This window comes from Lepeophtheirus salmonis, chromosome 4 (genome assembly GCF_016086655.4).
Source record: "Lepeophtheirus salmonis chromosome 4, UVic_Lsal_1.4, whole genome shotgun sequence".
NCBI classification, from domain to species: domain Eukaryota; kingdom Metazoa; phylum Arthropoda; class Copepoda; order Siphonostomatoida; family Caligidae; genus Lepeophtheirus; species Lepeophtheirus salmonis.
In genome coordinates, this window is record NC_052134.2 from 33,898,842 (window position 1) to 33,914,040 (window position 15,199).

At 32.8% G+C, this 15,199-nt stretch overlaps 1 protein-coding gene and 1 long non-coding RNA gene across 2 annotated transcripts; both read left to right on the forward strand.

Moving 5' to 3' along the window:
- The first annotated feature begins 707 nt into the window (after positions 1–707).
- Positions 708–13,472, forward strand: LOC121115787 (sodium-dependent neutral amino acid transporter B(0)AT3). The gene is made up of 7 exons (XM_040709919.2): positions 708–1,397; positions 8,864–9,096; positions 9,867–10,450; positions 10,516–10,874; positions 10,936–11,255; positions 12,299–12,496; positions 12,943–13,472. Exons 1-7 carry the CDS (start codon positions 1,217–1,219, stop codon positions 13,078–13,080), a joined length of 2,013 nt encoding a protein of 670 aa, XP_040565853.1. The 5' UTR covers positions 708–1,216; the 3' UTR covers positions 13,081–13,472.
- An 829-nt stretch (positions 13,473–14,301) lies between these two features.
- Positions 14,302–14,842, forward strand: LOC139905203 (uncharacterized). Its single transcript, XR_011779791.1, has 2 exons — positions 14,302–14,416; positions 14,654–14,842. It is a non-coding gene; the product is annotated as an uncharacterized lncRNA (long non-coding RNA).
- The last annotated feature ends 357 nt before the right edge of the window (positions 14,843–15,199 follow it).

Sequence of the window (15,199 nt, forward strand, 5' to 3'; positions counted from 1 at the left end):
TACTATATCTTAAATGTCTGAATTTTACTAAAACTATGTCGAAACTAAATCAGTCTGAGACAGTTAGGATTTTTATTGGACCCAGCTTATTTGGTGCTTTAAAGAGATTTGGTCTGGACCAGTTTCAAAGGAAGATTCAGTTATATCAATTTCAATTAGAATTGGTCTAGATTGATTCAATAAATGAATTTTTGATGACGTTTTGTCTGTTTTAAAGTGGTGAACATCGGCCTCCAATAACGTCATATGAAGTATAATGTCTTGCATAAATCATATTTGTACAACTCATGAATCAGGAATAGTGAAAAAATCGGTCCACGATTTGAAAACGATTAAATTTCGGTTTACGAGATCGTCGTCTGAACCGAGAAAAAATTAATAAAGACCAAACCAAATAAAAAAATGGATCTTGGAACGAGTGTCGACACTTGTTCCAAGAGTGACGAATTAAAATAATATAATTTTGCAGTGGCTATATAGCTTTTTTGCATGTCCGAGAAAAGGGATTGTTGCAATTGACCTCGGTCCCCCCTACATAGATAATATGTTTAGTCCTTAACAACGTGTGTCATCGCATCGTCGTCGTCCGAGCTCATTAAAGAGTATTGTCGGCAAATTGCCATAAAAAAAGGATGTGAACAAAGGACCTACTCCTGCCCTTTCTACTCGCCTATTGCCTGACTATGTATGACAATGTGATAACATGTATTATTCATTATTATAATACGGTAAATACTTTTTTGAAAGGAATTAAATAATGACTGTATTTATTTCCATATTGGAACTAGAGTCTCAAATTCTTTACGTATCGTTTAGATAGGTATGTAGATAATCTTAGTCCAACTCTATGTAGTAAGACCCGGTTTTTTTATGATTTGCGGTATGTGTAAGTTTATGTATGATGCGAGTCCGTCCATGGCACACGCATGAGGCTTTCTTTTTTTTTTCCTTCCCTTTGATATATATTTATATATATCATGATGATAGTTGGCTTTAGTTTTCTTCAAACGACGGGAGGACTCAGAAGCTTCCTTGCTTGCATTTTTTGTTTTTTTACAGACAGACACTAACAAGAGAGCGAAGCACAAGTTCTAAGCAAAAGTTCATTTGCGGAACGCCTTTTCACACTACTTGAAGGTGTTTGCTTGTACTTGATGTGCATATGTAATGCCTTGAATGCTCACACAAGAATCGTCCAGAAAGAAGATTAGAGGTAATGAGTAATAAAGAGGAATGCGAGACAGAAGACTTCGATGAGAGGTTTCTAGAGAGTGGGAAAGAAACAGAAAGGGCGCAATGGAGTGACTCTCGGCAATTTTTTCTCACCATATTGGGATTTTGTGTGGGACTGGGGAATATTTGGAGATTTCCATATCTATGTCAACAAAATGGCGGAGGTAAGAGTAGAAACAAAAGGGTGGCAACTACTTAAAGTTGCAGAGGCAGTCATAATCATGCAAGTTGAATAAATTAAAGCTACTATAGCCCTCTCTAATATATATTTTTTCTCATTTGTAATTTGATGCTATGAATTTATTCAATTCATGAAAATGTAGAAAATGTTATCAACTTTTTTTACCAAATAGCAGCATGGATTTTTTAAATCTACCCGTCTCTATTTTTCCCTCTCTTTAAGAAAACAGGGATGCCAACTAAAAAAATCATTAATATCACATATATATAGCCTGTCAACACAAAAGCAAACTAGAATGTGTTTTTTTTTTTGTTTTTTTAATGGACTGAAGATTACATTTGTATTCTTATTTACGCTGTGGAGGCCCTGCAAATGGCACTTAGAGTAGCTCAATTGATTGTCACGTGAAAAGAATGAGATTTTGACAAATTTTATTTGAAGGGGGTCAAATCCCACAAATTTGAATAAAAAGTTTAAAATTGATGCAAAATATATCTTTGAAATATTGGCCTTTGGTTATATATGAAGTCAAAAAAGTGAGATTTTTTCATTTTTGTTCAAGATTGTTTTTGTATTGACGCACGCACCACGTATACAAATAAATATATATGTAATGAATACGAATGACATTAATCTATTACTAATTAAGGGATTAATTATAATTATGTAACGCCCATTACAATTCTAAAAATGTAAAATATATTTTTGAAAGTATGCAAGTGATGGATGTCATTTACTTTAGTTTTAGAATAAACGGAGTGAAGAGTCAGAGTAAATATATAAATATTAGAAAATTGGGGAAACTTGACTAATATTTATTAAGTAACCTAATTCGGTAAAAAAAAATATTTTTTTTATGTTAACAACTCTAAAGGCTATCCCAAATATTAAAACCAATGAGATTAAACTAAAAATAAGCATTTTTACATCCCAAAATACATGAAAACCCCTCCCAGATAAATACAGTAATTTGACCAAAAGCTCCCCCCCCCTAAAATAGAAAAAAAGTACAAAATAAACATCCTCAATACATAAAAATTTTCTCTTTCTATCTTTTTCTTCTTCTCTTCTTTAGGTTGCGTATAATGTTTACGCAATATAACGATATGCACGTGGGGAGAGGGTATGTTAGGAAAGATAACATTCTTATGTTTATAATTATATTATGTGTAGAGTATAGACTAGTATGAGTAGTAAAGGCCAGAGCAAAATTATAGATTGTGATGAAAAAAATAGGTTAATGGAAGAGGGGGGATTAGTCGCAAAAACACCGTAGTACAATCACTTATATAAATTGGTTTAATTGACTACCTTTAGCTGCATTTGATCAATCTGGGAAGCAAGTAGAGGTTTGAAATTTTATTTACAAGTTCTAATAATGCAATAGAAAAAATCATTGAATGTGTTTGCCATTTTCGCTAATCATTCGCTCGAACAAAGCCTAAAGGATTTGCAGTATTAAAAAAGGAAAAAAGTAATCCATGGGATATATATAGGGGGAGTTAGAGGTGTGGGCGTCCCAAAATGGTAAATTCTCTTCTTTCAACAAGTAAGAGTCTTGTTGAAATAGGAACTCGACACTATTAGACTCAGCTTTCATCCAAGGTATCACTTGGTCAGACATGAGTTCAGAGTGCCAGTCGGCGTCCATCTTCTCTTTTTGCTCAAATAAGATGGGGGTATGACACTTCTGTTGCACCCGATGACTCAAGGGGCATGATGCTGCCTGAAACTTGGGTTTAAATACGTGAGAGTAATTAACTCTCTCTGTGGCCAACCACATATCGTTTTGGATGTTGTTGTGGGATCTGTCGACAGTCCATTGTTTCTCAGCCGAATAAAAGTAGTAACAAGCTGAAAAGGTGTTTGTATTTTTCCAAATCTGTTATCATTATTATTTAATTCTTCAAGAAATAAAAATAAGTATACAGTAATCATTTGGGCATGAAAGACAAAGATTAACCCTGATGATTTGTTGTGGACCTATAAGTATCAGTCCTTGTTGGACTTCGAGTAGAATTGAAGATGGGCATCTTAGTAATTCCTGCTAATATTGTTGTGTCGATCCTTAGTTATTCAGGATCATACTTATAATTTAGACTAAAGTCCTTGTTAACCTTTTAATACCCGCTAGGTTAGTAAGTAGTCAGAATTTTCTGATTTTTTTGTGTCTTTTTCTAAGATCAAAAATTCTTTAATTTTTTTATTGAAAATGAGTCAAAATCGAAGATTTTATATAATTTTTTTTTTATTCAAAGTAATTGACTGACTATTCTTGCTGATGAAAATGAATGTTTTTCGAGACAAAACCCCTCTAAAATTGGATTAGTAATTTAAAAAAAAAAAAAAAAAAAAAAGTAGGTGTAGCACCACATCGATAATGCAAAATGTGACCATCACTGGAAGGTGGTCATGAGTAAGAAAAGTACATTTATTTTATATTGGTTTTTGAATTTTATAAATGTCTTTCAAAATTTTTATATTTTGATGATTTACCTAATTTGGAGCAATATTTTTTTATAAAAAAGATTTCCTCCAGAGCAATAATTTTTCAAAAATTGATTCATTTGAGGTGGGTTACTGCCCCTCCAGCCCACTTCTGCGGACACCCCGCGAGGCACACAGTCAAAGACTCAAGAGGTGATTTGATCACAGATTTCGTTAAAATATTTTTCATTTTGTAAGGACCTAAACTGGGCCTAAATACTGAGGATTAGATTCGGCCTAGGGCTTTTAACCCTCCTGCAAACTCCGCCTATATTCAAAATTTGACTTGGACTTACATTATAAGGACTTTTTCCATCTCCAATGAGTCTTTAATAAACTGTCACTTTAGATTTGATTCTCAGAGTAACCAAAGTGAAAAAAATTGAGGCACGAACAGCTCAAAAACTAGCTTCGGACTTTTACAAAATGACTCGGAAGCAACTCTGTTATTTTATTTAATTTTTGAAGAATGAGTGATCATCTTTCTTCTTATTTTTTTTCATTCTTTTTCGGTAAAAAGCAAAACTCGTGTGCTCACTTTCTTTCTTTAAGACAACATACTTGACTTCTTTAAGCTTAATAATTACCGATACGCAATATATATTGATCCAATATATGTATTTTAAAAAAGTGTAGTTTGCAAAAAAAAAAAAAATTGCAAAATCTTCATAGGCGAGAGGTTGTACATGTACGTAAATTTACACCTCAACTTACAAATACACATATATAGATTCCAATCAAGCTTGGTCTAACAGGCACATGTTTTAAGCTTATCAATGCACTAAGTAGCCATATCCAGTTTTCAAATTAAGAATTCTTACAAAGTAAGAAACTTGGTTTAAGAGGTAAGCTCTACTAAGTACCGGTCCCTTTTTCAGTTTGTCTTGCCTGACTGCTTGATACAGCTTTAATTATTTTTTTTTTGTCTATTTTGCATAAAATTACATCTGGTAAATTATAAATAAAATTATATTTGTATTCTTAATCTGATTATTTTAATATTATAGAATATTATTTTGATAAATCATTCTAAAGAACTCAAGCATTTATAGAAAAATGATAAAAAAGATAATTTTCGAAAGGCCATATCGGAACTAAAAAAAGTCATATACATCAAATGAAGAATCCAGGCTAACACTATTAATTATATGTATCTCACCCCATTCCACAAATTAGAATATGAAGGCCATAAATAAAATTAAACAAATTTTGCTTTTTACTAGAAAACTTAATATTTGAAAAAAAAAATATTTTTAGTAGTCAGCTGTTGATTTTTTTATTTTTGTACTTAAAAAATTAATTTTCTGTGAATACACAGTGTTTAGGTGTGAACACATCTTTTATTGTTTAAAGCTATCTTATGTCCGATTAATTCATTTGTTGTTGTTTTTTCTTTTGTTATAAATAAATAATTTTTTTTTATAAAAATGGCTGAAACATTAGGATGAATAATAATAATAAAACATATAAACTCCTACACTAAAAAATGCATAGGATATATAGCCCTCCCTACATATTATCTGGTGATTTAACAAAAAAATAACCTTGAGCAGAAATGGAAAAAATAGAATATATGTCCATCCCAAAAGTTATTTTTTATAACCAATTTTTTTCAGTCTCACTTTACGGACCGATTTTTTCAGTTTCACTGAAAAAAATTTCGATGCTGGACCGAGTCTCAACACTAGTAAATTAATAGTTATTGGAAAAGTGAAAATGTGTGCATTTTTTAAAGTGTGAGAATGCATTTATACAAATTGAACTTGTACGAGCAAATGGCAAGTTACAATCTGTACAAGTAGATTGTATAATTGTATCCTAATAGTTATATGCTGCCTGTCAACATAAAAACAAGCTAGAATGATTATTTTTTTAATCGAGTGTGGATGACATTTGATTTCTTCCACGAATTATCGTCCATTTCTACCTAAAAATTATTCTTATTAATATTTTTGAGACGCCGCACTTAAAGTAGCCTAAATTGATTATTACTAGAATGAACGAACTCAAACATTTTAGACTCATCTCATTTGACTCCTTAGTTAACGGTTATAATAAAACGACATTACTTATGTATTGGTATTTTGTTAAGTTTGTTAAAACTTTTAATGGAATCCCTGCTCCAACATTACCAAGTACACAGATAATATTATATACATTTAAAAAGAATGAGAGGGAAATAGGTAACAATTAAAGAGATTAAAAGGCAAGGAGGAGTCATGTATATGCATTAAGAATGTTTTTTTCTTATCTCCATTTCTGATTCGTCTAAAATTTAGTATATGTGCTTTGAACTTATGTTGCACAGTTCATTGTTATCACGTCTTTTGACTAAGATTCATCTAATGAATTTTAATAGAAGTCAAGGATAAGGTTATGTATTTCCTTGAGATTGAACTAGAAACCTAAATTTTAACTTAAAACAATAATTCATAACCCTAATCATTTACACAGGGTATTTATATTCAATATTTTGTGATCGAGGTTACGTGAATCCTGAACATAATTCATATCCATAGTTTTTATTTACTTTTTATTTCAACCATCTTGTCTCCTCTTTCCTTTTTAGTCCCTTTAGTATCAACCGGACAGTAAATTGAGTGACGTCAATCCTATCACAATAAAAGAATATAGAATGAATAGATTGACTTTGTTTGAAAGACCATATCGGGGCCAATATAAGTAAAATAAAGATTTTAATATACAACTTAAATTCTTGGGTATCTTAACTTCTCCCAGAAATATGAATACAATCCCTTTGTTTGACTCAAATATGTTTATGAAACATGGGCTGTAGGTATATTTGGATCATTTTCTTTTCTTGATTTTTGTTCCGGATTATTTTATGTTGACGCACCACATATGTATATAGCTCTTTTTTTATTTGTGTATATTGTACATAATTATAGCTAGATGCAGTTATCGGCACAAGGGTGAATCCGATATGAGTATATACGAAGGAATGTAATACACTTCAAATAAATTATTATGTATAATACATTCAAATTCCTTTATAATATGTAAAAATTTCCAATTAATGTTGGTAAATTTCCGACAGAGAAAGGAAGAAAAAAACAAAAGGGTCACTACGTTCTGTATGACCTCAAATAAAGAAGAAATATTGTACATCGGAGTTGCTCACAAGTCATTTTTGATGTGTAAAAATTTCATTATATATAAGGTTAAGTAAATAAATCTATTATTTTTCTTTTTTTTTTTCTTTCTCTATTTAATGTTAATCTCCTTGGCTATCAAAACATTGCTTAAATAATGGTCAGACTCGACGTTTTTCCTTATTTTATCCACATTTTTGACAATTGGCCTTCTAGAGCGTGTTGCATATTTGACATCAACATTATCGGAACTGAATCGACGAAACAAAAATCGTGCTTGTAACAGTCCCAAAAACAATATTAACATTTTTAACCACCTGGCTTACGTTTTCACCTTGTTTGAATAAAAAATGTAAAATAGGTTGTACAGGGTCAACCGTTATTATTTGCTATCTCTATTATGCAAATTTTGAGAGGTTAAGAGTTGTTGTGTTTTTTTACAATATTCCGATGAGCAGTGTTAAATGTTAGATTACCAAGAAAAACAGTAGCCACTATGAGCACACAGTACGAGAAGAGGATTGAGATTGCAGGGGCTCGAGGAAGACAATTTACAATGTATCCATGTAGTTGAAGGTCGGAGAGGACCTTGGACACTCTCCAGGAGTAGAACGAAAAAGATCGTGAACCACCTCATACAATACTGCGTAAAACAATCACAAAACTATATCAATTCATATTTTATGCAACTTTGTATAGAGTATAGAATATAAATTAAATATAAATTTTCCACTATCTTTCTAACGCCATCTAGTGTAAACCGATTGCACTTATATAGTGCGAGATACACATTACTAAAGATATCTATTGGAAAAATATTTGACTTCGTTTTACTACACTTATTATATTCGTATTCCAAGCCAAAGGGTTTATATTTGAAGTACTCCGAACTCGAGTCTGAAGTTGCAGGTTAATTCGGCATTAGCTTAATCCTAAAGCACCCACTTGGTCTTATAGACTTATTTAATGTTCTTGTTGGCAAAAGTGTTACGGTCGTTCAAGCTGTTGATGTACTTTTTGTAAGCCTTGTACTTTTCAATATAGAGAGCTCTTTGGGACCGAGAGCTCCTTTGTCATGAAGCTAGGCTTTCTGATCTTCCTTAAGTTAATAATAATACAAGTCATAAGACAATTTTTAACACCCGCTAGGTTAATGGGTGGATTATGAACTGCCTGATTTTTGTAATTAGAACAAAATAATAGATTTTCTTTTTTTAAATGGAAGAAATCTGAGTTTTCAGTCAGAAATTGATAATTATTCTTATATTCAATGTAACTGACTTACTGGACTCGCTGATGTTTATATGAAAACATGAATTGATTTTCTCCATATAAACCTCTAAAATTATATTTCTAACTTTACAAAAACATTAGGTTTTAACACTTTCATGATGAGGCAATACGTTTGCAACACTGAAAGGTCAAACGTCAAACAATGTCTTTTTTATTTTTAATGATCTATTGATTATATATAAATTCATGAAGCAAATAAGATAGATAGGGTAAAGTGTGAATAGAGTCCGAGAAGCCGCCAAGAGTTAATATGAGTCATCTATAGCTCTGCTGATTTAACTTTCGTCATTATCACCATGAAAATCACATAAAATGAATGATTTGATTTGAAATTAAGGATTTTGGGGAGCCTCTGGCATAGAATCTTCTTATAACAAAGTATGAATCTTTTGACTTAAAGATCTAGGATCTCAATTCGAGTTCGACTCGAGTATGAATTTACTGTTTAAAGAGACGTAACAAATTATTTATTTAGATAAAATCCAGAATTAGTACTCTTTTGATCCCAGATAATTAATTAATTATTGAATTATAATCCCTTTCACCTTTTTTACAGGGGCTTTCATTATCCCTTTCATCATCATGATGATCCTGGAGGGAATGCCGCTTCTTTTGCTCGAGTTGGGAATGGGTCAACGACTTCGAACTGGATCCCTAGGAGTGTGGAGCTCCGTTAGGCCATGGCTTGGTGGAATTGGATTTGGTTCTGCCGTTATCTCCACTCTAGTGGGATTATATTACAATGTGATCATAGCCTGGTGTATTTATTATCTATTTAATTCATTCGGTGTAAGTCGTAGCTGATATTTTAGCTCTTTGGGCAAAATCAATTTTTTATCCTTCTCTATAGATAAATATAGGTTTCTGTTATTGTATGATTTAATATCAGCTGTTGCAGACTTTTGATATACACATAAACTTGAAAATATGACAATGTTACAAAGCCAAAATCTAATATATTTTAAATTTCCTCAGCCACAGCTCACATGAAATAGTACAATAATAGCACTCTAAAGTAAAACTTTATCACTGTATATATTCTTCATGGTATACTCATAGACTATTTCTACTAATATTGATCGAGAGACCTGTTGTTCTACATATTTCACACATTAAACAAAAACATCCGCTGGATGTATTTAAAAAAATGATGAATTCAATAAAAATTTTTAAAAGTTAAGAATTTTTTAAGATTTGAAAAAGTTATATAATTAATTTTATATGAATATAAATTCAATTATTTTCTACCGACTAATTAATATAATACTGGTGTTGTTGTGTATGTGTAATACTACCAAATACAGCTAACTCGAGACCCTGTATTTTATAAATGTATTAACACAACATGATCACTCTAACAGTTTTCTATGAGTATATTTATTTAGAATATGTTGAATTTGACGTCAGTTAGACCGTAGTTCCAATTTTCTTGACCTTCGAGCTTCTCCTTTTTTCTTATTTTTTTGCTTTCCCTAATTACTTTAAAATATTTTTGTAAACATATGATTTTAGCCACATATAAAATCTAAATCTTTCTTCACTTTTTTCATAAATATTAGACCTCACTTACATGGGCCTCCTGCCCAATGGATCCTCTCTTCCCTAACACCACTGTGAGGGAGTGTGAAATTTCCTCAGAGACTCAGTACTTTTGGTATCGCAATACTCTGGATATTACTCCAAGCATCGAAATAAATGGAGGCATTCGATGGTGGATGCTAATATGTCTGATAATTTCATGGCTATTGATTTATGCCATTATATCGAAAGGGATTCAAAGTTCAGGAAAAGTGGTCTACTTCACGGCCCTCTTTCCCTACTTGGTTCTTACAATATTCTTTATCAGAGGGATTACTCTGAATGGTGCTGTAGACGGACTTGTACACATGTTTTATCCAAAATTGGAAAAACTGATTGAGCCTCGCGTTTGGTTAGATGCTGCAAATCAAGTTTTCTATTCCTTTGGTCTAGCATTTGGTTCCTTTATCTCATTCGGTAGCTACAATCCCCCAGAGAAAAACATTGTTAGGGACGTTTATCGAATCACAGTGTGCAATACCCTCACAGCTGTTTACGGATGTGCTGTCGTGTTTTCCATTTTGGGATTCAAAGCCCGACACTTGTTTGATAAATGCATGGAACAGTGAGTAATTCATAACTAATTCAAATGTTACCTTTCTACTAACGTTTTCCCTCCAAATCCCTCAGTGATATTTCTACTCTGGTTCACATAATTGAAGCATGGAAGGACAGAAACGTGAACTCAATTACTGAGAACGAATATTTAGGAATCATGGTTTCACACGGTTTTAATGCGTCTCATCTGGAGCTTCATAATTGTTCTATGGAAAAAGAATTGAATCAAGCTGCAGAGGGAACAGGTCTGGCATTCATTGTCATGGCAGATGTGTTTACAATGCTTCCAGGAGCTCCTTTCTGGAGTATTTTGTTTTTTTCTATGTTATTGTCCCTCGGAATAGGCTCTCAAATTGGTATTCTTGAAGGAGTTATTGGAATCATCTTTGATGTACCTCAGTTCAAAAATGTTAAAAAGCCCATTCTTACAGGTAAGAAAGATTAATACATCATCAATTGTGCATTAAATCCTTACTCTGAGTTGTGTTTTAGGTATCACATGTATTTGTATGTTTTCTATCGGAACATTGTTCGTAACCGGTGCGGGTGAATATTGGGTGACCCTTTTTGACTCCTATGGAGCCCTAGGATTGACTCTTATCGCTTTAACAGAAATTATAGTTGTTATGTACGTGTATGGTCATAAAAAATTTACTCAGGATATCAAAATGATGACAGGTGTCACTCCTGGGCCATATTGGCAAGCATCGTGGCGCTTTGCAGCTCCTTTAGTTTTGAGTATGGTTCTAATCATGTCAATTTACTCACAAATTAAAAATACTCCAACATACAATGCATGGAACAAGGAATTGGTAAAGCTTTACTTTAGTTCCTTCCATCAGCGAAAATCTCGAAGTATCGATTGTTCATAATGCTCGGTCCTGTTAAAGAAAGACATTGTAGGGGGCTTTTATACGTGAAGTGCACAATTGTTACTATTCCGAATTTGGGGCCATGGTTTTAACCATGGGTCACGTTTGGGAAGGGGGTCCACCTCTAATTTTTCTGTAATTCCTATATGCCCATCCCAACTTGCAAATCCTAACTCCTAGATACATTGTATTTTTACATTTCAGTGTGGAACTCAGAAACTTGTTTGCAATAGGTTGATACTTTAGATTCTACTTTTTTATCACAAGACTTAAAAATTGATTGTACTGCTAAATGAATCAATTCTATGACTAATTCAAATTTCTTTCTTTTTAATGTCGCAATGAGAACAATTATATAAACGAAGTTTGTTAGTCTCCAGTGAAATAATTCGGTAAAGCGACTTAATCAACCCCCAACATAAGTGGTTCTCAAACTTTTTATATTACGTACCAACTGATTAAATATCAAGATCTCCAAGTACCGTCATTACAATCAAACTTAATACACAAAAGCGGACGCATAATCTATTTTCATTTCTTCACGTACCACTAGAGCGAGCTTGGGCACCCCATTTTGAGAACCACGATTGCTTTGTGGACCTAGAATTGAAATTCGACTATGAGATATATGCATAAAGCCGGGAATCGGGATTGTGTATAAAACTCAGAATCAATTCCATTCTACTATGATATAAATAAATCAAGAATTGCGATTCTACATTTTTAGAAATCGTCTCAGCTCCATTCTACAATATCTTTACCCCAATGCCGGTTTTAGAGAGACCCCTAGATGTAATTGCCCTAGACTTCACGCATTTTGTCTTTAAATCAGGCTCTGTTCATGGTAAAATCGGCCCTGTCAATTTCACATTTACCATGCAACATTTTTCCCCTTGTCACTTCCTTTGGGATTTTCGCTTCTGATTCTTTCCTTTGAGCTTTTATTTTCTCTTTTATACGTGCTTAATTATATATAATTACAGGGAAAGGGTGTCAAAGTGGAATTTCCAAATTGGACTATGGTAATTGCATTATTTCTTGCCTTGATGAGTATATTGCCGATTATCCTATATGGATTCTTGAATAAATTTTTTGGATTCAGTGTCTTTGGCTCCAAGTCATTCCCGCGCATTAATACTTCTGCATCGAATCAACCCATGCTTGGAGAAAACAGCTTTAAGGTAAGAGCCGTCTCTAAAATTAACATAGTTGTAGAAAATATGACCACCTGGTTAAAATAGAAGAATCTTTTGGTTGAGAGCAGATCAACTATCAAGACTTTTCATTAACTCAACTGCAATCAGCTATGAAAGGAAGGAAATAAACTCAAATCCCATTCCGTATCTAGTAAGGGCCTATGTACGTTGTAGATCTTCAGTTCGACTAAGAGTCCAATGAGGACTTACACTTCAGTGTCAGTCTTACTCTCCAATCAATTAGTACATTGATGTTATCTCTTCGAGAATTAAAGAATATTGATAATAGCTTTGGAAAATAATAAAGATAATTCAGACTCCCAACTAGCAAAACTATAGTACTCGGTTTAGGACATATTTTCTACCTCTATTAATAAATTAATAATTTAGTTTCCTTCAATCAAATAACATTTTCTTCCCTCTTCTAACAGGAATATCATGATATCTTGAAGTCCAATACCAATAGCACGGACGAGGAGGATAGCAGCGATGATAGAGGAATCGTTGTTAATGAAGATAACAACACACTTGGCCTTAGCATCCTAAAGGACCCGGCCATACTCCAATAATTATTTTTGGATCGTCACCGATGTCTCTTATTTACATATATTTTATCCATAAATAATTATGAATACATACATGATTCTTTTAATGGCCCTTGGAATATTGTAGTTGCATTTTGCATAAAACAAGGATTTATAGCGAGATGCAGAGTCACATGTTTTAAAAAGAGGTATTTCTCCTAATGGTGGATATGACGTGTCTATTAGTATGCTCTTAAATGTAGCACACTAATAAGGATTAAGAGTCAAGGGGACCACTCCATGGCTCTCCGTCCCTTTCTAGACTAATGAAGAGATTTTAGATAATATTTTTGTATTACTTTGATTCGTATATGAGTAAAGTTTGGACAATATGTATGAATGTATAGTTATATCATAAATATACGAGAAAATTCAAAGGATTTGCTTTTGATGAACAGGGTGAAGCAACATAACTTCCTTCTTTATGATGGGTGGCAATCTGGCTGTATAAGTAGTGGTGGGGTGAGTGGAGTTTCATTCAAGAAAGAGATTCTAAAATTTTCTTGGAAATACAGTCAGTTGCTATCAAGTGTGGTAGTAGGTTAGAACAAACATTTGACATTAAAAATAAATATTACCAAAAAATGGTTAGACATTGTATTTTATGCAAATTAAACTAACGTCAATTACGGATATCGTCGGGGGTCTTCTTTACTGGGAAACATTTTAATGACGCTTGGGCGCTCTGTGTGGATTGCGATCTAGTAAAGACAACCTCTCACATTTTCCCGGACTGAAAACTCTGAGTGGCATCATAGAGAACGTTGGGAATGGTGTAAGAGAGAAGATAGGGAGAACCCCTGAGGCAGAGGAGATTCTGTATAGCTTCGAAGGAACCAACGAAGGACTCCATTTTGTGGCAAAGTTGATATGTAGGCTTTAGATTCTTATCTCTGCACCACGTTTCAGCAATGTCCGCCATTCACCAGGAAAAGAGGAGCTGGCTCTCGTCGAGTTTGAATTAACGTGTATATAGGTGGACTTTGAATTAATTTAATGCGATGGAAATGGGGTGATTAAGATTATTAAACTTAATGTTTTTATTGTGGCTTTTGTCTTTTAAAACATTATGTATTTATTTTTATTATTGGATTCATGTAGGATGCAAATTGTGTTGTGTTTAGTTGAAATTATCTTCGCTACGAGTAATTGCTCAGTCCAGCGGGCGTTCTTCCTTTATATATATATATACATTTCTTCTCTTCTGTTTTCCTCTTTCGGGTTGTGGTGATGGGGGGAGGGGGGAAACAACAAAAGGGAAACTCGATCGTGTGTACATAAAAAGTAAGGGAAAATGGCTAACGTATGTGAATAATATTAGGTCAGTATTGTTTTTTTAATTGTTTTATAACTTTAAATGTTCATTATGATAATTGTAATAAATAAAAACTAACTGCAATTTAAGTACAGAGTTTTTATTGGTACGACTTATGAAAATCCGTTAATTGCTTCAATTTATAATAGACAAAAAACGATTTTTTTCAATTCATTTCATGTAATTTTAAATTTACAAAATTCTTGGAACACGAATGACTCCACAAATAATCGGTTCCCTCAGATCTGCTATCATGCAAGGATTCTAAATTGTGGCAGTTTATCCAAATTGGATAAATGGAACCGGATTTATTCCAGAAAAAAATAACATTTTTAAAACCTAAACGGAATCGTCAATTACTAATCATCCACAAATATAAAATAAGTTATGCTGTCAATTAAATTCTGCATTCTTTGTTAAAAGAAAAAAAAATCAACAGGTATTAAAATACCAAAGTTATGTGTATGGACAATGGGGACGTCACCATGGTATCTAGGTATCCATGGCCAGTTTTACCGTGGGAAGACATTGAGCAGGGCTGTTTTAATAAATAAAAAAAACAAATATGAAGTGAAGCCCAGGGACTTACTAAGGTTTGGAGTCCACTAATGCAGTGAAAATTTATATTATTTATTTATTACATGAAAGGACCTACATATCTTTTTCAAATATTTTCTTTGGAAAAAAACATTAATTCTTTTTTTTTTCAAATAACTTTTCATTAAAACGTTTTATACGACCTTTTTAATAAAATGGACTTTGCAGGAAGCCCCTATTTTATACAATTAA

Coding starts and splice junctions, on each gene's coding strand:
- LOC121115787 (XM_040709919.2), top strand. CDS start 1,217: ATGAGTAATAAAGAGGAATGCGAGACAGAAGACTTCGATGAGAGGTTT. Junction 1,398..8,863: donor ATGTCAACAAAATGGCGGAG/GTAAGAGTAGAA, acceptor CCTTTTTTACAG/GGGCTTTCATTATCCCTTTC. Junction 10,875..10,935: donor TAAAAAGCCCATTCTTACAG/GTAAGAAAGATT, acceptor GTTGTGTTTTAG/GTATCACATGTATTTGTATG.